Source organism: Anarrhichthys ocellatus, unplaced genomic scaffold (genome assembly GCF_004355925.1).
Source record: "Anarrhichthys ocellatus isolate YVR2014 unplaced genomic scaffold, GSC_Weel_1.0 scaffold67, whole genome shotgun sequence".
In the NCBI taxonomy this organism is placed as follows: domain Eukaryota; kingdom Metazoa; phylum Chordata; class Actinopteri; order Perciformes; family Anarhichadidae; genus Anarrhichthys; species Anarrhichthys ocellatus.
Window position 1 is genome coordinate 313,923 of NW_022280097.1, and position 21,936 is coordinate 335,858.

Here is a 21,936-nt window from a genome sequence, read left to right on the forward strand (position 1 = left end):
TTATTTGGTGTTTTTTTTATTCTTTTGCAGGGTGTATTATGACCATAACATACATTAGGCTACATGTTTTTGTTTACTACTTTGCTCACATGTGCTGCCTGCTGGCCATTGGTGCGCACTGCAGCTATAGGGCAGAACCAGTTGGATAAAAATAAAAGTCTCCCCTCCCTAAAGTCAGAGGGAAATAACCAACATCTGTAAAATATTGTTCCATAGTGGTCAAAACTTCCACAGGATACCTTTAACAAACTTTTGGTACATTGCCACCGCAAGCATTGCCTCATCTTTACACAAGTGACCTGTTCAGATGTTGAACGTATTAACCTGAATGTACAATAGCAAGCCATGTTGCTGAATATACTGATTTATAATAAACTGATTTATTTGGCCATTGGCATACAAATAAATACTTGAAAAATGTCAAATATGTAACTGTTTTCTCAATCGTCATCTTCCTCGTCGTCCTCATCGTCTATGTCCTCCAGCTCTTCCTCGGCATCTCGCTCCTCCTCCAGAGTTTCTTGCAGTGCCAGCTCCTCCTCCAGTGATGGGTCCAGGGCCTCTGTGATTTCTGGTCCGCTTGGATATTCGTTCTGTGGTGGCGGGGGTACAGGAGGGCTGTAGCCTTCACCTGCATACTTCAGACCCCATCCAACATATATGTTCTCAAACGTCCTAAATCAAGAGACAGCACATGGTTGGATGTAAATTACAATGTTGTCTTTAGGATACTGTGAGAAATCAAACACAGGAAGAGAGAGTATTCTGATATTTTCACGTACTTTCCACAACTGTATGCATATGCCCCTGGCCAAAGGTTAGAACGTATCACAGCCAATGCATGCTGGAAGGTGAGAGTGGAGGACACCCTCAAGGTCCAGGGAGGAATGTTGAACTTTTCTGAGAGACACAAATATAAAAAAAAGATTTAGCTGCCTTTAAGGACAAAGTTTACTTATCCATTGTCAGTGTATTATCTACTGTTGATAACGGTCAGCACGTCACCCAGTTTGAAGAAACGGGCAGGAGTACCAACACAAAACAATGCTAAATACTGCTGTGGATTTTACTTTGCTCCCGTGCTGGTGCTGGTATTTCTTATAATGGCAGTGATATTTAGACAATTCATCTAAACTTCCATCTTTGACAGGATTACATTTTAGCTTCCAGCTTTTCCAGCAATGTCTTTCAGGTCTTAGATTCTTTAGGTGATGCACCAACCAGGTAACAGGAGCTCACATCGGCGACTGGATTTCCAAAATAAAAGCCCTGAGATTGTAACAGTAGTTTACCAGGGGGTAAACTACTGTTTTTTCAAACTAAAAGCCTTTTCCCTTTTCTGCAGGGACCCTCTACAAGGGTGGATTGTGGAAAATAAAGGCCAAATGGTATAATAGTAGCAATATCTGCTACTTCTGCAGACTTTTAATGTACAGACTTCATGTAAGCACAGGTCACAAAGTATTTATACTCCTTCTGTTTTTTTGTTCGATTGACTACTCCTTCTTCATACTTTCAGCTAAAGAAACCAGGACATTTATGCTCATTTAAAAAAAAAAATTCAAACTTTTATGCCTTTTAAAGTCCAAAGCATTTCTTCTTTCAGCCTTTTCAGATAATTAATTTCAATTTCCACCTTTTGACAGTATCCCAGTTTAGCTTCCAGCTTTTCTACCAGTGTACTCAGCTCTTAGCTTCTTCACGTATTGCAGTTCAGTAACCAATTCTTTACAATCCAATACTTTCATATGTTCTGCAATGCTTTGCAATGTATTTAAGCTCTCAGAATTCACATGCATTTTCTGCAGGAAATGCATTATCTAGTTTAATTGATGAGCATATCAACATTTTTATTGCCTTCTGATATCATCTGGATTTTGGCAGCTGGGCAGCACTGTAAGGACAGTGACATTGTTTGGGAGATTTTAGTGAGTAAATCTGACTGAAACTGTGAAGATGTGGGATCCATTTGGGGAGATGTGAAGGCAACAAGTCACCCGATCCCATGTGGAAATTAAATCACAAGTTACCTTTTGAACACAAAACTGGTTTGGCATGAAAATGTCCAAAGTCAAAGACTGACCTGCATCTTCGGAGAGGCGGGTAAGCAAAGGGGGTCCAACTTGCTCAGGTTCATCATCATCTTCCTTCTCTTCAGCCTCTCCTTCCTCATTGGAGTCATCTCCCATTTTCTTAGCCAGGTCCGCCAAAGTACAGCGGCCCTAAAATAGTCCATACTAACACATTAAATGCGCTTATCACTTGAGAAAATGGTCCATGCACCTGTTGGGATCAGACTTGTACCTGCTGCAGAATGTGCTGAACATGATGCACCCAGGTGGACAAAGACTCAGCCAACTCAGCAACAGAGATGCCCTCAAAGTCAGGATTCACTTCAACGCTGTTCAAGGCTTCCTCGTCTTCCTCATCGTCTTCATCCTCTGCAGGCTTGTAGAAGCCTTCGGGGCTGACCTGTGTGCCAGCAGAGATCCGAGCAATCTGTGCTCTCAGGTAGTTGGCTTCATTCCCGGTGAAAGGCGGGTAGCTGACAACTGGGTTGTCCAGCCTCCCAGTGAAGAATTTACGGATCTGGCGAGCAACAGTGATCTGTGCTGGACTGACTGAAGGGAGCTTTACCCAAGGAAGACCCGGCTCTTTGCACACATAATAAACACACTTGTTAGCACCTGTTCCGAGGGTCTCCTCCGGCAGTGCTGGAAGGGGTTCATAGGTGGACCGAGGAAGTGGATCCTCCTGAAAGCAAAGCCACCACAAGACCAGAAGAATTACTCAAACAATTCATTTCTATTCTTTCCCTTGAAAAGAGTAAGGGACACTCTGGAAGAAGCATGCATGCTGCTCACACTAGTTGCAGTGACCTGTCTCTCCCTAGCACAGTCCTGCTGATAAAGGCTCCTTTCGGTTACATTATGGTGCGTTCATGCTCCAAACATTAAAAGTTTGTATTGGAGGAAGGTAAATTACGTTTTCATTATGTGTTCAAGTGTAATCAGGTAAAATGTGGTTTTGGCAATAAACTTTATTGGTTGAAGGAGATGTTTTCACAGCAACATAAAATAAATATTAGAGTTATGACCCGTTTCATTTCCTAACACTATCATTAAGCTGCTTGTAATTATTAATACTACGAATACCCCCCAAAAATTGTTTCCTCATTTGAATTGTGTGTTTTTATGCAAATAACCACGATAAATGACTATTAACAAAGTAAAAGGATAACATTTTTTTGTAAAATTCTCCAAATCTTTATGGATTGGATTGATTTATTAATAGGCCTATATTTTAAAGTTTGACTATCGGGCAAGTAAAACATCTCAGCTCCTTTCCCGGAGGACAAATAGCTAAATAAGCTTAATGTCAAGCCCTGTAGACAGCCAATCAGGAGAGGGGCAGGCTTTATTGCTTTTTCTGTCAGGCATTATTTCCTTTTAGCCTATGGTAGGCTTTCAATAGCCCTGCAGGAGGTCGTGGGTTTCACCGACAAAAGCCAACAGTGATACAAAAAACGGAAAAATACAGGTGATCGGAAATAATCAGTAAATGACAACTTGGGGATTTGTGTTTTTCAAGAGGTAAACGCGTAAACATGGAGCAAACATGGAGAAAGTGTTGAGATTGCATTAACAGCTGATTAAACAGTGCAAATCAGGAAAGGGGAGGAGTCCTACTAAAATATGATCAAATATACTTTTAACATAAGAAAAATGGATTCAAATAAAGGCCTGGTTCTGAAGCGGAGGTAAATAAAGACCCCTGCCACAGTTTGAGAATAAATAAAGGTTCATAGATTGAGTACTTTTCTCTTCCTCACCTCATCCTCCTCAATCTCTGCTTCTCTCTCCTCTTCCTCAGCTGATTCTTCAGAGCTCCTCTCTACCTCTCCCTCTCCGTATTCGGCTTCAGCAACAATATAGCTGCTCTCCGTTCCCAGAATTTTGCCCCACAGTCGGCAGCGCAGCAGTTTCTGCGACTCAACGAGCTGCTTCAGTGCGAGGAAAACCCGCAGCATCTCCTCTCTGCCCAGACCTACTCCAGCCTGCTCCCAGTAGAAGCCAATCACACTCACATTAGGGAGAGGTGATTCCATCTGATGAAGACCAATGAACATGTTAAATTGTACAAATTCAGCTCTGTTTACTATATGAGTAATACCCACAAAATATATTTTCAGGTAAGCCTGGCAGGCAACATTATAATGGTTACTCATCCATTTACATGTGACAGTTGTGCGAATCAGTGAAACAGCAAAGACCCTGGACAAACATCAGCCTTCTGGGAACACCAGAACAAAACCACTCAAAGCAACGACTGGAGGTCTGATTGTATTATGTATATTGCAGAGATGGACAGGTGTCAGAGTTTGCTATGGCACAAAGATTTAAATGGCAGGTAGATATGCTCTTTAAATCATTAGCGACAACTAAATACTTAGTTTCATTGGGTGCATTTGTCATCCAAAGGCAGTACTTAACAGGTAAAATATTGCTCAAAAAGAAACAAAACAACCACAATTTGGGGGTCTGTTGCTATGAGTGGGGCCTTGTGTGTGTCTGTACGGAAGGGCTCTTTGTGTTATGAACTTTTCTTATAAGCACACACAACGTATCCTCATATAACGGTTTGTATGATATGTTATGAAAAGTCACTTCTCATTTTTCATGCGTTTTTCCTACCAAAGCCAGCAACACGTGTCAATTTACGTTCGTTACATGCATACAGTCCTTTCAAAGTAAACATCCGTCTTCACAGGAAACTTAGTTAGGTTTAAGCAACAAACCTTCTTAGTTGGGTTTAGGAAATTAACATTACTTGCAGTCTAAAAATTTAATTTTTCACCTAAATCCGGACCTTTGACCAGATGTCAAAGAAAAAAATTAAGATTATGAATCCGACCAGACATATTATAACAGCTGTCAGTACTTTTTCATTACAGTTCTGGACAATTGCCACATATAACAGTCAATAAAATGCTGTTAAAAGAACAGTGATTTGTAACCTGGCTTCATTACGTGTCTAAAAACACTTTCAATTTACAATCCAATGTTTCACAGGTAAGCCCTATTGCCTGTATGTCATTTCCCCTTCAAATCACCAAGACAAATTCATAGTGTAGGTGTATGTTGCCGATACCGGTTTCTCCTCCTGGTCATCCTCTTCTGGCCCAGCAAACAGCAGGCGCTGCTTCTCAGCCAGCAGCTCAGCAGCCGTAGTCTGTGGAAGGTCTCGCAGGGTGCTTTGCTTCTCTTCAAAAAAAGTCCGCTTCACATCGTGGCTTATATCCTCAATCACATCCACCGCATTGTGTGGATGCTCATCCATCACCTTCATCAGCACCTGGGTGAGGTGGTCATAACTGGAACGTTAAAAGAAAGACATCAGCTTCCTGAGCGTTTGACCATCTGGTGATCATTTGAGGAAATGTCCTCCCAGAAATGTTATTCACACATATAAGCATATATACTAAATGGTCTATGCTTGTATAGAGCTTTTCTATTTTTCCGACCGCTCAAAGCGCTTCAACACTACATGCCATTCACCCATTCATACACTGATGGATGCAAGGTGCCACCGTCCCATCAAGACTATCTAACATTTACACCCATTCACACACAGCAGGTGTTAAGTGTCTTGCCCAAGGACAAGACAACATGGACAAGCCGGGGATCGAACCGCAGATCCTCTGATTGAAGGACGACCCCGCTCTACCATTGAGACACAGTCGCGCTACAAACACTACAAATGTATAACTGTACAGAGCATGGGTTTGTTCTGTTTTGTATTATTTTATGACTGCAAAGTGATATTGACAACCAGTTTTTCTGTGTTTTCCATATAAACTTGAGAACCACCGAGTGCTTTTTTTTTTTAACCGAATAAACTTCACATGTATGTAATTGAAAATGTCCTGTTAAGTTTTCCTTTGCTGATGACTCTGCCGTTGTTCCAGTGGGGCTCTCCATTCACCGCCAGGACCCAATACAATCGGTGAAGAGCAAGAAGAGAGATGATCAACAACCAGTGGTGCTCAGATGAAGAGATCATTTATACTGGCTTTGTTACCAAATCTAGAGCACCTTATGATCGGATGCCGTCCCTATAGGCTCCCAAGGGAGTTTACAATGGTCATTCTCACAGCATCATACATTTCTAAAAGAACATCCTCAACCTCCTGGAGCCAAACATGGAGGACAGCAACACCTTTACCAACTTCAGGCAGAACAAGTCTTGTGATGAGTAACGTTAGTAATGTAGAGGCTCTCATATGTCTTTTTAAAGTCTGTGTGAAGAATTGTAAGGATTCAAATGTTATTTCCGTCAGATAAAGGGATTATGATTATTAATAATATAAATAGTTATCTTTAAAAATATATATTTTTCCTGATTTGTCACCGACAGACGGAAGATTAGAGTTTCATCAGAGTCCCTCAACCCCACCTGCCAGACAAGGAGCAGGGTCCAGCATGTTAACTCGGTGAATTAAGGGCTGGTTGTTGGAAAATGTTGACAGTTTGATGAATTTGATTTTGTTTCTGCATACAGTAACATCTGACACTCAACCAGCCTTCGTTGTAATTCCTACTTGTTTACATCACGTGATGCATTGTAACCAACCGACGCAGCAGCCATGAGCTAGCTAGCTAACTGTTCATCATTCATTCATCACTCACAGGTTCATGTTGCTCTGCGTGCTGCTCGTCATCATGAGAGCCTTAAACGAGGCCGCTGACTGCAGACTCTGCTCACTGTCGTCTCGCTCTGCGTCCATCGTACTTCTGTTTTAATAGCGTTCACAACGATGAATTAACGGCGTAGTTAGCTCCGGTGTGGCTCCAAACTTCACCGGTTGTTATGGTTACTGCAACAGAATGGTTGCTAGGTTCGCGAGAGCACCGCCAGCCCCCTCGAGATACACGTTAAGATAATGGTTAAAAGAAACAGGAAATGGAAGTTGGTATCATGATACGTCAGGAGTTATCCATGTGATTCATTGTTGTTTTTTAGACAGTAACAGAGGCTGTTGTTACTCAACTGCGCTGAAAGGATTTCACCGCATCACCTTTTTACTAAACATGTTTGCTTCCATGCATCAATCAATCAATCAATCAATCATCAATAGCTTCTATTAGGATTTGGGGTATCCCCTTAAGCCAAAGAAACAGACGTTTTTTTTTCTTTCTCCATGAAAACATTTTTAATTACGTAATATATCTAGATAATTCCTGAAAAACATGGCAATTGTTTTTGTCCCAGGTGTGATGTTCACAGTAGAACCACGCCACCTGGTGTGCGGAACAGGATATATACGGTCAGTCAGCAAGACCGCATGAACAGCGTATATATGAAGCTCGGAATAAAAGCCTGTTGCAGTGCATCAAGTCGTTGTTCGTCTGAGTTATAATTACAATACAGAAACATTACATTGGCGACGAAGAGTAAACGGAAGAACTCAAAGAGAGAAAGAAAAAAAAGAGGGGAGAACGACGGACATGCGGATGAGTGCGGCTAGGCCAAGCTAGCTAAGCTAACACAGACACGTGGATGGTAGTCGGCACACCGCTAGTGCATGATATTTACGACACATTAGCGGCAGAAGATGACAAATATGCAGACACAAAGCAGAAGTTATCTGGATATTTCTCTCCTAAGAAAAACGTACAGTATCAAGTGTACATCTTCAGAAAAACTGTACAGGAACCAGGAGAAAATGTGGACAGTTATCACACTAGGCTGAGGATGTTAGCTAAGAACTGTGAATTTGCAAGTGTCGAGGCAGAGATTAAAACGCAAATCATACAAAGCTGTACATCATCCAGGCTACGCAGGAAAGCGCTAAGGGAGCCTGACCTTAGCCTAGATGAGCTTCTTGATCATGGAAGAACACTGGAACTGTCTGAAATGCAAGCGATTTTGCAGTTGATGCTGACAAGACCTCTGAGCTGCCACAGACTCACATCTAGCTAAATGGCAGTAGTATGCTAGTTTTAATTGATTCAGGAGCCACAGCAAACTGTGTCGGTGAAACAAGTTTCGAGAAATTGATTCCACGTCCACAACTAAGCCCCACCAGCACCAAGATCTACCCCTTCCTCCAAGGTTCCATTGCCTGTCAGTGGTGCTTTCAAGTGCAGCGTGGAAAAAGGACAGAAAAGGACATGGTGCACATACTTTGTAATTAAAGGGGACGGATTCAATATTCTCAGTTACAAAACTTCCAAAGCACTGGGACTGATCAAAATAGTCACAGCAGTATCATCCACACCACAGAGTTGCACAGTCACAGATGAGCTAGTGGAGAGTCATCCTGAATTGTTTCAAGGGATCGGAAAACTGAAAGACGTTCAGGTAAAGCTTCACATAAATCCTGACATTAAGCCTACATGCCAACCACATCGATGTGTGCCGTTCCACATCCGCCAGAAGGTTGAGGATGAGCTTCAGAAACTGGAGGCAGATGACATCATTGAGGAGGTCACTGGCCGGACACCATGGGTCTCACCTATTTTCGCTCCTCCCAAGCCTAAAGACCCTGACAAAGTAAGACTTTGTGTTGACATGCGCCAAGCTAACACGGCTATAGAGAGGGAACGCCACATCACTCCCACCATAGACGATGTGATACATGAGTTGAATGGAGCAACTGTGTTTTCCAAACTGGATCTGAGAGCTGGATACCACCAGCTAGAGCTTCATCTTGACAGCAGATACATCACTCCCTTCACCACTCACCTTGGATTGAGACGCTACAAGAGACTGAGTTTTGGCATATCGTCTGCTGCTGAGGTATTTCAAAATGCCATATGCCAAACACTGCAAGGTCTCTCTGGTGTGAAAAACCTCAGCGATGACATCATCGTCTACGGTGCCTCCCAGACTGAACATGACAACAACCTCCGAGCACTGTTCCAGAGACTCAGGGAAAGCGGTCTCACACTCAATCGTGACAAATGTGAGTTCAACAAGTCCAGGCTCGAGTTCTTTGGTTTCATCTTCTCTGCAGAGGGTGTCTCAGCTGATCCCAAGAAAGTCATTGCAGTTCAGCAAGCTGCAGACCCCCAGAATCCAGGTGAAATCAGGAGTCTGCTGGGCATGGCCAACTATTGCTCCAGATTTATCAAAGACTTCTCCATTTCAGAACCACTGCGCAAGCTCACCAGAAAAGACACACCCTGGGTATGGGGTCCAGAACAGCAAGTTGCATTACAGACACTGAAAGACAGTCTAACCAGTGACACTACTATGTCATACTTTTACCCAGGTAGAGAGACAGAACTGATTGTGGATGCTAGCCCTGTTGGACTGGGTGCAATCCTCTGCCAAAAAGATGAAAAAGGGGTGAAGTACATGCTAGCATATGCTAGTCGGTATCTCAGCGATGTGGAGAGGAGATACTCCCAAACAGAAAAGGAGGCGCTGGCCATTGTGTGGAGCTGTGAGCATTTCCACCTGTATATCTATGGTCATCCTTTAACTCTAGTGACAGATCACAAAGCACTGGAAATCATATGGAACAATCCCAGGTCAAAACCACCCGCCAGGATTGAGAGATGGGGACTGAGGATTCAGCCCTACAACTTCAAGGTGGAATACCGAAAGGGAGCCGACAACCCAGCTGACCATATGTCTCGTCATCCTATCTTGTCTCAGACAGCTGACAGTACACGTGCAGCAAAGGTAGCAGAGGAGTATGTGAACTTCATCGCAAGTCATGCAACACCTAAAGCCATGACACTCACGGAGATCAAGAGAGAGACACTTGCAGACCCAATCCTTCAAGAGATTAGTGCTCACATCAGACACAACACATGGCACCAGAGTGACAAGTCACGACATGCTGACATAGTAAAGCAGTTGACAAGTTAGCAGTGAACTAACAACATCACATGCATCAGACATTGTACTGCGGGGCACTAGAATGGTAATTCCCACGGCCCTACAAGATAGAGTGTTACAGCTAGCCCATGAAGGACATCAGGGCATTGTCAAAACCAAATCCCTACTCGGAACCAAGGTTTGGTTTCCAGACATTGATCGCAAAGCAGAAGCAGTAGTACGCAGTTGTCTTGCATGTCAAGCCAACACGCCAGTTGCACATACTGAGCCACTAAAAATGTCCGTTCTGCCAGAAGCTCCTTGGCATAGTGTTAGTGCAGACTTCTATGGACCACTTCCAACTGGAGAGTACTTGCTTGTCATCACGGATGATTACACACGCTACCCAGTTGTAGAGAGCATAAGGTCAACCTCGGCTAACACAGTCATTCCGGTCATGGACAAAGTTTTCTCCATGTTTGGGATCCCCAGAGTTGTGAAAACTGATAATGGTCCCCCATTCAACAGTGACCAGTTCTCCCAGTTTGCAGAGCATCTAGGATTCCACCACCGCCGCATCACACCGCTGTGGCCTCAAGCTAATGCTACAACTGAAAGATTCATGCGCACCCTAGGCAAAGCTATTCGTGTGGCCAAAACACAAGGCATTCCCTGGAAACAACGACTGAACATCTTTCTACATGAGTATCAATCCACACCTCACAGCACAACAGAAAGATCACCTGCTGAACTGTTGTTCCAATGCAAGATGTACACGAAGATTCCTTCAATCACTCAAACTGCAAGGAACTGTTCAGACTCTGAAGTGAGAGCAAGGGACAACAAGGCTAAAGCCAAGATGAAATCTCATGCAGACTCTCATCGTAATGCTACACCACACACACTCTCACTCCAGGTGACGCTGTGCTTCATCGTCAGCCCAAGCACAACAAGCTCACTGCACCGTATAACAGTAAGCCATACACGGTGACCAAAGTCAAAGGCTCCATGATCACAGCAGCCAGAAGTGGACACTTCATTGTCAGGAATTCTTCATTCTTCAAGATCACTCCAGAAGTAATGGACATCTCACCAGATCCCGATGATGAGGATTGTGATTACAGTGATGCCTCTAATACCTCAAGAACACCGAGATACCCCTCAAGGCACAACAGATGTCCTCCCGCCTACCTACAGGACTATAGGTAGATTATGGACTGTTAAACGTGGACAATCTCTTGGCTGCATACAATAAATATGCTCAGGGACATGGACACTAATTTGATCTGTTGTGAACTTAAAAGGTACTGATTTAGCCAAGTTTGAGAAGTTAAGTGTTTGTTAAACATTTCTATAAGACAGAGTGTAAAATTAATGTTTTAAGGGATACAGTTAATACAGAGCTGCCATACCTCTAGATGAGTACAATGTTCAGTACAGTAAATAGAGTTGTTGAAGTTTGAGTAATATGTAATCTATTTCTTTAAAAATTAAAAAAAGGGCAATGTGATGTTCACAGTAGAACCACGCCACCTGGTGGGCGGAACAGGATATATACGGTCAGTCAGCAAGACCGCATGAACAGCGTGTATATGAAGCTCGGAATAAAAGCCTGTTGCAGTGCATCAAGTCGTTGTTCGTCTGGGTCATAATTACAATACAGAAACATTACACCAGGTGAATGCAGTACACTTCTGTACCTTTTCATACCAGTCTTGAGTAAATGAAACATGACATTGACCAGGTTCGTATCATGAAATCAGCACGTGTTTGTCGTCGTGGCATTTGGCAAATTGTTATGAATTAAACGTGGATCATTCAATTTCTTCACCTGTAAAACCTTCTCTCATAGCCACAGATTCCATATTATTAAGGGAAAAATCCCAACTCTCATAGCAAGACCTCAAACCACAGCAGCACCATCCACCTGTCCATTGTCCATCATTGTGCAACTGACAAGCCATACTCTGGCAAACTATGGTGAAATACACTGCTCCTATGTTGTTATTCTTCCAAATGGTAGTGACTCATTTTGTGTATGATGATGCTGATGGAGAGTGCTATACAACACATGGCTCCAAAACCTCCCATGTTTAATTCAGTTGGGATCTGGTAACTGAAGGCCATAGAATATGATTCCAATTATTTCCACACTCAAACCATTCAGTAATTCCTCATCATTTTTGCAAACATCTGTATTCTGTTGTTTCTCCACCCATTTATTCAGGTTTTTTCCTTTAATACGTCTCCTGTCTCTTAGTATATACTGTATACCAAAACATGAAGACAAGATAAAATCAAAATTCGAATTTAGATCATCCTCTGTCATATTGTGCGCCTTTTATATCCACACCAAAAAAATGTTTTTTTTTTCGTATTTTTATATCAAAATCGACCCAATCAAATGCAAAGGATTTTATTTAAATCCCCCTTATAACTGTACACCGCTAAAATATTCAGTTGCACTAGGGAATGTGGCACAGTGCAGAAGCTAGAGACGCTCCAACTTCAGTTTCACCAGGACTTTAACTGTGACAACATAGTCAGTTTACTCCAGGCAGAAAAAGCATCAATTTGCAGATGAAAATCTACAGTACATTACTGCTCAGCAAACTTGAGCAATAGGACCCAACAAACAAAAGGGATTGACAATAAAACAAATGTACACATAATTTCAATTTCCATACAGTACACACTTGGATACAAGATTCAAATCAAGACCTGTGTTTTGCAGTAGAACGATCCAAAGCTGCTCACAGGATGCTGCATCTGAGCCAGGACATAGCCGATCTCATGTCGGATCAGAGCACTTGGAGCACTGCAGGCCTGGACACAAACATTTGAAAAAAGAGACTGCATACATGACATATAGGATTTTGCAATGCCATCATTCCAGCAATCAATCTTTCAATTCACTCGGACTTTAAGGAAAAGTGTGCACACAGAAACATCACATACTGTATATTAACCGAGAACATTCCCTTAATTTAAAGCTGTGAGGCCTGTAACGGTGACTACTGAATTATTGAATGCTATTGCTGTAATATAGCACTCAAATCAGTGAACGACAGCTCCTGCACAATCTTTATTTCTACATGGTTTGAACTGACTTTAGAGTGAATTTCTTTGTTTTTACCTTGCACCTGCTTGGCATATATCTTTCTGAATGTGGCGGGGTCTTAGGCGGGAAATGAGGGAACCAACAACACCACCTGGGGAATCACACCCCAGGAAATATAAGCTCAACAACCTTAAGATATTTGTTTTTAGAATTGTTAAGGCACACAGATTAGTTACTGAAATTAGACGGACGTGTTTCATAGAATTGAACTCAAGATTTTATTTAAGGAACCAAAATAAATAATCAAATTTGCAGGGACGGCAGCTGCGGGGGAGGAAAGAATATTATGGTCAAATGAATATTATGGTCAAAATGAAAATAACTCTAAACAATAAGGGATCTTAAATAATTCTTTAAGATACAAAGGCCTTATTAAAAAAATCTAGAACTAGATTATATTATCCTAAAAGGTCCTGTCCAACATAAACTATGCGAGATCGTGGGATTTAGGTAGAGGACACTGGTAAGGAGGCAGACTACACTGAGGAGTGCCCAGGGGTGCTACCAGTACTCACCTCAGGTGCAACACAGCAATCCTCAAAACGTAAATGATGAAGTCGACACTCTTATCAGTGGTTGTACATGCATGCATAAGGTGTAGGGACCTCACCACGGGTGCTTACCCTCCCAACAATGGAACTTAACCAAAAGAAAAGGGGAACTAATAACAAAACTATTCAAGACAAATAGAACAAACCCAGTTGGTTGAACAATGTAAATTAATAAAAACGGTAAGGCAAAACAGAGCAAAACAGCAGCAGGTGAACCAACTCATATATGGGGCACTATACTAACATAAGTAGTCACTTAGACAAACTAAGCTAAGAGGTCAAAATGTGAGGATTTTATGCTTTTGTTCATCAGATGATTGAAAATGTAATTTCTCCGAGTGTTGGACTGCTTGTCGGACAAAACCAGGGATCTAAAGATTGTACCTTCACATCTGATACATTATGATGGATATGATAATAGTGATTTTCCTCCATTAATAAAACATTGGATTAATCAATGTTAGAAACGATTGTCAAGTGCAGCTCTATAGCCAGCTAGCTGCTTAAGTAAAGTACCAAATGTTGAAATAACAACTTGCAAATGCAAGCTTATAATTCTGAACACAGGCAGTAGCAGCGTGTCTGAAGGTAAAAAAGGTAAAACAACTGGACAAAGGCAGATTTTTCCAAAAGGACAGTTTGTGTGCCAAGTTGTTTTTCTCACATTAAAGTAATTTCCGGATAAAGAAAATCTTCCTGTGGGGAACACTGCCATTGTCTAAAAGGTTTATTGTAAGAACTGCCACTCCCATCATAAATGTCTGTATAGAGATTTTATTCAGGACATCATTTACAAATATACAGTCAGAGTTCACTGAGCTCACTTTGGGTGGAACCCACTCGTGAATCTTCTTGCTGGTGGTGGGGAAGGGCACGTACCTCTGTGAGCTGCCACTCACGTTGAACTGGTGGACCTCAGCCAGGAACTTCTTGGGCTCTGGTGGATGTGTGGTGGGGGGGTCATCTGTCATGCAGTGCAGCCAGCGATGCCTGAAGAGTGAACACAAAGGTAGCTGGCTTAAATGACAAGCTAATTCCTTCATTTTATTCATTTTTGGGGATCATGGGGATTTTTGTTGACGGTTACATTTCTGGAGGTGAAAACATGTAAATAATGTTTAATCTACTTGTTAAGACAGTACAGTAGACTACAAACAACTGCATATATATATATATATTTTTAATACATCTAAGGTAGATAGAGTTTTAGCCCAAATGGTCATTGTCGTACTGATTCTATACCAAACTGCTCGTAACATCAGCTCAAGCCATGCTGCCGTCCATCTGCCACATGGTGTTCTTTCCGTTCATCTCTGTGGTGAAGATCACCCAGCGGTGACGTCCTAAACACGTTTAGGAGAGAAACAAGAGTTTATCAATCCAATCTAACAAGTGCTATTTGACAAAATAACCCAAATCTGAACATCCTGTGCAAAATACTTCTGACAACAATATGTTTTAGTGAAAATGTCCTGCTAGGGACTAGTTGAAATCATTTTGGGATACTCGACTCACCAAAGAAGTAGTTATTTTAATGCAATAATGTGTTCTTCACTTTAATGTTGCAGCTAAACGTGGAGCTACTTTTAAAGAATACTGCTGAGTATCTTAAACTATAATAATACATCATAATGTATTTGTTAATTTATATTTTTTAATGAATAATCTGTAAAAAACTACGATATTTCCCTCTGAACAGTAGTGGAGAAACGTTAGAAGCATACAGTAGCAGAAAAAACAGGAAGTGCAAGTACCTCAAAATTGTACAATAGTAAATGCACTTAAGTACTAATAACTATTCATTAACAGCTGAAAGTACTCACTGATAGAGACAGTGATACCAACTGTACTAACAACAATAAACAGCTGTTTGTTATTAGTTTATTCAGCGGTGATAATTTAATTTAAACTTTGTGTAATCAATAACATATCATACATATATATTATCCCCAATAACTGACCGAGAACCACGTGTTTGTCGCTGGTTAAATCATGTCAACAGTACACAAATCAGCATTTAGCCTGATTAGCATCAGCATTGATTATGAACGGTTTCGTTAGCCACCAGCTAACACAGTAAAGTAGCAGCACTAGCGGGCTAAATAACAAGCTAACGGTTCATGTTTCAAATATAATTTACCAGTCCATGATAGTGGGCTGCAAATTCCCGCTTCACGAGGCTTGACAGGATTCTTCTTCGTGAGTCTTTTGAAGACTGAAGTTTTTTTTCAATTTTTACAACATGTTGACATGTTTACATCGGTGGGATTGCAGTACATCAACACTGAACTATAGGGGGCAGCATCGTGTCTCACGGCATCCAATCTACCGGGAAATCAAAAGCAGAAGAAGAAGATGCAAAATACCCACGAAGAAGAATCCTGTCAAGCCTCGTGAAGCAGGAATTTGCAGCCCATGTAACGTCAACAAAGGCTCAAATAGAACGGTCAGCTGTTCGCTGTTTTTGTGACGTCACGTGACTTCCTGTGATCTGTGATCTCTTTGTGACGTCACGTGATTGCCTGATATATTGAGTACCCTGCAGCCAGAGTAGCCGACCTTTCAAACGGGTAAGTCAGTTTTACACTCACAGAGCAGATACGTGAAATCTTTACTGCATTGAAGATTTGAATGAAACCATGGATAGACGAGAAATATCCCCACTGAACCACGAACTGGAGACCATATCCCAACGGCCTAATCTCCCAGAAAATCAAATGTATTCTGGAACATCCCCCCAAAAAGAACTACAGAGAGAGGAGTCTTCAAACGAATCAACCTCTCTCTTGACCCACCACCCCAGCAAACATGGAAATGAAGAACTGCTGAATGAGTTCTTTAAATCTCTGGAGAGTCAAGTAGCTAAGTTTGAGTGTGATTACAAACACTACAAGACCTATCGAGAGCTGAAAGAAAGAATTGAATTCTCTTTTAGGCCAATGTTATATGTACACTTTCCAAACTATCCAGATTTTGAAACAGAGATCTTTGGAGATATTTTCAATAAATATTTTGCCTCACCACGCATGGCATGGAAGGTTGAACATATTAACATTATCCTTGAGAAAATGAAGGATCTAATGATCAAGATCATTGAAACGACAGCCGTTGAGTGTGATCTGGCAAAAACCATGGATAGACTAGAAATATCCCCACTGCAGACAGAGTGTTCAAACGACTCGACCTCTCTCTTGACCCACCACCCCAGCAAACATTGCTCTGAGTCAGAATTACCAATTCATCCTGCGAATGAAGAACTTGAAATGCTGAATCAGTTCTTTAAATCTCTCGATCGTCAAGTAGCTAAGTTTGAGTGTGATTACAAACACTACAAGACCTATCGAGAGCCGAAAGAAAGAATTGAATTCTCTTTTAGGCCAATGTTATATGTACACTTTCCAAACGATCCAGAGTTTGAAATAGAGATCTTTGGAGATCTTTTCAATAAATATTTTGCCTCACCACGCATGGCATGGAAGGTTGAACATATTAACATTATCCTTGAGAAAATGAAGGATCTAATGATCAAGATCATTGAAATGACAGAGGAGTGTTCAAACGACTCAACCTCTCTCTTGACCCACCACCCCAGCAAACATTGCTCTGAGTCAGAATTACCAATTCATCCTGTGAATGAAGAACTTGAAATGCTGAATCAGTTCTTTAAATCTATCTGGGTCGTCTGGGACGACAGCGAATCTTCATTAACTGACTCAGAAGATGAGGACGCACTTTCTGAACATCGGCCAGGTGCCACAGCACAGGAAGAACTAAATAACGAATTTCTTCAGTTCTTCAGATGTGGAAAGGAGGTTCGGGAAACAATCTCCATGGATACACCAGAGACATCACAGACAGAGGAGACGGACAGATGTGCTGTCAGCCCTCTCAGGGGAAGAAATGAGAACCAGGTGAAGTCCAGTCCGGACGACACACAGAGCTTTTCAGAGGTTTGGGAGGACTTGATCCATAAAGAGGTTGCGGCGTCATGTGTCAACTCTGCCCTCTCCGTTATCGCTCCAAGTGAAGAGCCTGTAATTAATCCGGGCATCACTCCCCCTCACAGAAGTCCAACTCCCCCCCAAGAAGAACTACAGACAGAGGGGGAGTGTTCAACTGATAAAGGCTCATCCACTCATCCGTCCTTCTGGTTCAATAACAAACCTTCAATAACTGGCTCAGTACATGAGGACGCACTTTCTGAACCTTGGCCAGGTGCCACAGCACAGGAAGACCTAAAGAATGAATGTTCTGATTCAACTAGCTCAGGATATTTCTATGTATATGCAGCACAGGAAGCACTAAAGAATGAAGGTTCTGATGCAACTAGCTCAGGATATTTGAACGTACATGCACTAAATAAATGGTCAGTTCAGACATTCGCGAGGAATCTGGTTGTGCAGATTTTCAAAACACCAAATCAGAACTGTACCCATGCAGTAGTACCCGTCGCTCTGCACGAGTTTGCGGCCATCACTATGCGTCTGTTTGAAAGAACGTGGATCGAAGTCCAGGATGTCGATTTTGATCTCAAAACATTAGAAAAACTGGACAAGGCCATTTTCAAGAAACTGTGTAAGAAGTTTGGCGGTTTAAAAAAGGTGCAGTTGTCCATGAAATCAGAGGAACGAGAACTTGTGAACTACATTGCCTCCTGTGTCGAATATCACCTGACACGACCCAAACTGCTCACCACCATCTACAAGTTCTTCAGATGTGGAAAGGAGGTTCCAGAAACAATCTCCATGGATAGACCAGAGACATCACAGACAGAGGAGACGGACAGATGTGTAGTCAGCCCTCTCAGGGGAAGAAATGAGAACCAGGTGAAGAGGTTCAGGAGGACTTGATCCATAAAGAGGTTGCAGCCTCATGTGTCAACTCTGCCCTCTCCGTTATCACTCCAAGTGAAGAGCCTGTAATTAACACTAGAGGCTTATCCGCTCATGTGTTCTACCTGGATCTATACAGATATTTAATGACCTTTATATAACTGCTTCAGTACATTACGATTAGTGCTGGGCAATGATTAAGATAAATGACCTTTTCTCTTTCAAATGCAGGCACAGCTACGGGAGCAATTTTGGGGTTAAGCTCACATCGACATGCAACTAGCAGAGCCGGGGACGGCCCTGCTATCCACTTAGCCACAGTTGCCCACATGAGGACACACTTTCTGAACTTCGGCCAGGTACCACAGCACAGGAAGAACTAAAGAACGAAGGTTCTGATTCAACTAGCTCAGGATATTGGGACACATTTTGGTGTTTTTTTCTGATAGCTTCTACTGTGCTAGTAGAAGTTAACAGATGATGTAATAATCTAATTACTTCTACTGTGATAGTAGGCAACATCTGATAACTTGTACTGTGACAGTAGAAGTTATTAGATGTTCTAATAATCTAATAATTTGTACTGTGACAGTACAAGTTATCAGATGTTCTAATAATCTAATTACTTCTACTGTGATGGTAGGCAACATCTGATTCAAACAAAACTATAATAACCATAACATAAGCACAGCAATCATTTGTGTAAAGTCTCTAATAAGTTACGTATGGCTGATTTGAAACTTGCCGTTCATTTACAATCCATCTATTAACATGTGGGCACGGCAACGTGCAGCAGGTTTGAATCCCTATCAGTGTGTGTAAATAGTGAACACTTTGGGTCTGCGAGTGTGTGTGTGTGTCATTGTTTTTGTCCCTTTCCAGGAACAACTTTCACCGGTCAGTTGGTCAGTACAAAGGCCACATGCTGCACTTCATAACAACCACTGTTCCTCTCTCCATTCATGTGTTTTCTTCTCCTCCTCAGTCTGTGTAATCACTATGGAAAAAAATAATATATAAAGGAAGTGGGAGATTTGTACTCTTCTTGCATTAGATTTTCTTTACAAATAGTTAAAATGCTTATTTTTTCAAGTTTTGTTTCGTTTTCTTTCCTTATCTCCAGGTTTTCTATGACTGGAGTCTCTGTCTCTCTCCCGTCATGAACGTGACTCCGGGCAGCTGTATGGCAGAGATGCCGTACGGATATCAACCCCGCATGAGGGGGCTTTACATCGCCACCGAGCTCGTCATCGCAGTGCTGGCCATCTTCGGCAACTTCCTGGTCTGTCTGGCTGTCAGCCACAACAAAAAACTCCGCACTCCGTCACCAATTACTTCCTGGTGAGGAAACCTGTTTCGACCCCATCTAAAATGTCTTATCATGACATACGAACCTGTGGTTTGAGGAAAACTACGTGCAGATATCTAAAGGACCAAAAGTGTGTTTTACTGTGAAGGTATCATTGTCAGTGGCGGATATCCTGGTGGGCTTGGTGGCCATTCCCTGCGCAGTGCTGACAAACCTGGGTCGACCTCACCATGACCTGCCCCTCTGCCTGGTGCTGCTCATATCCTGAAGGTGCTCACACAGGTAGGGGCATCTAACCTGGTGGCTTTGGGGATCGATTGCCGGTTGGAATCCTGCAGGGCAAGAGCGCCACCTATAATGTCCCTTAATACAGAATTGATCAAGCCTTCGACCTACGAAGGTTTCTTTTATTTTGTGTTTATGCCAAGGAACTAATATATTTCCCCATCATGCTTAAGACTCTGTAGAGCAGGGGTCTTCAACGTTTTTCATGCCAAGGACCCCCAAACTGATAGAGAGATGGAGCAGGGACCCCCGACTATATATATTGTATAAAATTGTGTTTTATATTAAACTGGGCCTAGTGCCATGTATAAGCATACCTCTTTATTGTGCATTCAATACTAAGCTATTTAAATAATACACAGGTTCATATATTCATGTTTTTATTTTAAACATGTGCAAGGTGCCATGCCACTGCCTTTTATAAACATACCTTGTCAGTTGATACCAATGCCAATATCAACATTGTCTGCCAATTGCATGATAATCATGCATACAAGCAATTCAAACAAATTAGTTGTGGCAATACTGCAGTGCTGCAACGATTGGTCCTTTAATCGACTAACTGTTCGCTAAACCCCTCCACCGACCAGTGATTGACCAATCACAGCATAGCAACTGTAACTATGCAGATCGATCGTGTCTTTAAAGAAAAAAATTCTAGCCTTTAACACAACACTGAAGATGTGAGGAATGTATTAAACAGTGTGTTTATTGGCTTTAGGGTTAGGGTTAGGTGTTAGGGGATTGTGATCCCTTCGCTGGGAGCCAGCAAGGTGATCTGTGCGCTGTCCATCACTACCTCACATCCTGAAGCACTTACCTCTCATTCAAGCCTTTAGGATGTCTCGTATCCAGTCTGGCAAACCAGATCCTTTCAGTCCTTTTCCTCTGGGAAATGTTCCACCTGGGGTTACACTCAATGACAGTAGTTAAAACAGATTTCCATCCACGTAGTAGGAAGTGTTTCATAAAGGGTGTCTCCATCTTTTTCCTGTTCAGTATATTATATTTATGTTGAGGGAATCGAATAGAAATGGTGTTGCCCATTTCACCCACATACTGTAAACCACACTTTTTACATGAAATCAGATATATACAATTTTTTTGACTTTAGACTGCCACGGGTCATTGTCTGAAAGACCTCTTTTGTGTACCGATTAGTGAACCAGTTTTGGTGTTTAAAGTACTCGCCCTGTACTCTGGGTTTAGAATCAGAAAGGGGTTTAATCTTAGCTTTTACCAGGAGATCCTGTAAATTCTTGTTTTTCCTGAATGAAGCAATAATGCTATAGTTTTGTAATGTTGAGGTTCCTGTAATGTGTTTGTGAAAGTTCCTCCTACTTTCTCTGATCAGTTCAACAGTTGACGAGGAAAATGTAGTCACAAATGGAAGGTTACAAGTTACTACTGTAGGTTTAGTTTGCTGAAATGACCTGCATTTTCTAAGAAAAGTCCTAGAGTATCCTCTGCTGGTCAAAGCTGGAAACAACACTCTGACTGCCGAATTAAAATCCTCCTGTTCAGTGCAGATTCTGTGAAACCTCAACAATTGTGACTCAATCAGGCCTGCATAGGTGTATGCTTTATGTATGCTGGCACTGATTAGGGAATTGGTTGGGGGAGGAGCCAGCCTGTTGGCTGCGTTAACAATCCTACACCCTATTCTTCATTCTCTGGAGACCAACAGCCATGTAAAGAAGACTCTAAGAAGTTTATCTACTATCCAGTCGGGATGGGGGAAAAAATCGATTCTTAGATGCATCACGATTCTCTCATGAACGATTATGACTCGAAGCAGAAAACTCAATGATCGGAAATTTCAAACTCAATTCTCAACGTTATGGTAGCCTGTAACAATTCTGTGACACCGGGCTATCCGTTCCTTACCGCTGGCCCTGAATGCACCAGATGGAATACACGTGTGTCTTGTTTACGTTCTAGGCTCGGCTAAATACTAGCAGATTTTTGGTAAGGGCGGCTAAGGAAATACGTGTTAATCGTTTATTC

General features: G+C 42.0%; 2 protein-coding genes across 3 annotated transcripts; both read right to left on the reverse strand.

The window, feature by feature from the left end:
- rsph4a (radial spoke head component 4A) lies at positions 1-12,636 on the reverse strand. 2 transcript variants are annotated; one of them, XM_031873005.1, is made up of 7 exons: positions 12,553-12,636; positions 5,152-5,374; positions 3,833-4,108; positions 2,305-2,754; positions 2,084-2,222; positions 783-900; positions 1-675 (listed from the first exon to the last, which is right to left on the reverse strand). In XM_031873005.1, exons 2-7 carry the CDS (start codon positions 5,347-5,349, stop codon positions 441-443), a joined length of 1,416 nt encoding a protein of 471 aa, XP_031728865.1. In that variant the 5' UTR covers positions 5,350-5,374; positions 12,553-12,636; the 3' UTR covers positions 1-440. The 2 variants fall into 2 exon arrangements, with proteins under 2 accessions (XP_031728865.1, XP_031728864.1); XM_031873004.1 differs by lacking the exon at positions 12,553-12,636 and adding an exon at positions 6,690-7,677.
- LOC116397475 (NADH dehydrogenase [ubiquinone] 1 alpha subcomplex subunit 12-like) lies at positions 7,771-17,939 on the reverse strand. The gene is made up of 3 exons (XM_031872911.1): positions 17,936-17,939; positions 14,773-14,846; positions 7,771-14,561 (listed from the first exon to the last, which is right to left on the reverse strand). Exons 1-3 carry the CDS (start codon positions 17,937-17,939, stop codon positions 14,169-14,171), a joined length of 471 nt encoding a protein of 156 aa, XP_031728771.1. The 3' UTR covers positions 7,771-14,168.
- Positions 17,940-21,936: the final 3,997 nt, after the last annotated feature.

Excerpts from the sequence above, each read along its gene's own strand:
- LOC116397475 (XM_031872911.1), bottom strand. Across the intron at positions 14,562-14,772 it reads GGCAGATGGACGGCAGCATG|CCAAAAATGAATAAAATGAA; the intron begins GCTTGAGCTGAT and ends TCCCCATGATCC.
- rsph4a (XM_031873004.1), bottom strand. The coding sequence starts at position 6,787 with ATGGACGCAGAGCGAGACGACAGTGAGCAGAGTCTGCAGTCAGCGGCC. Across the intron at positions 5,375-6,689 it reads ACGCAGAGCAACATGAACCT|TTATGACCACCTCACCCAGG; the intron begins GTGAGTGATGAA and ends TTAACGTTCCAG. Across the intron at positions 901-2,083 it reads CCGCCTCTCCGAAGATGCAG|AAAAGTTCAACATTCCTCCC; the intron begins GTCAGTCTTTGA and ends TGTGTCTCTCAG.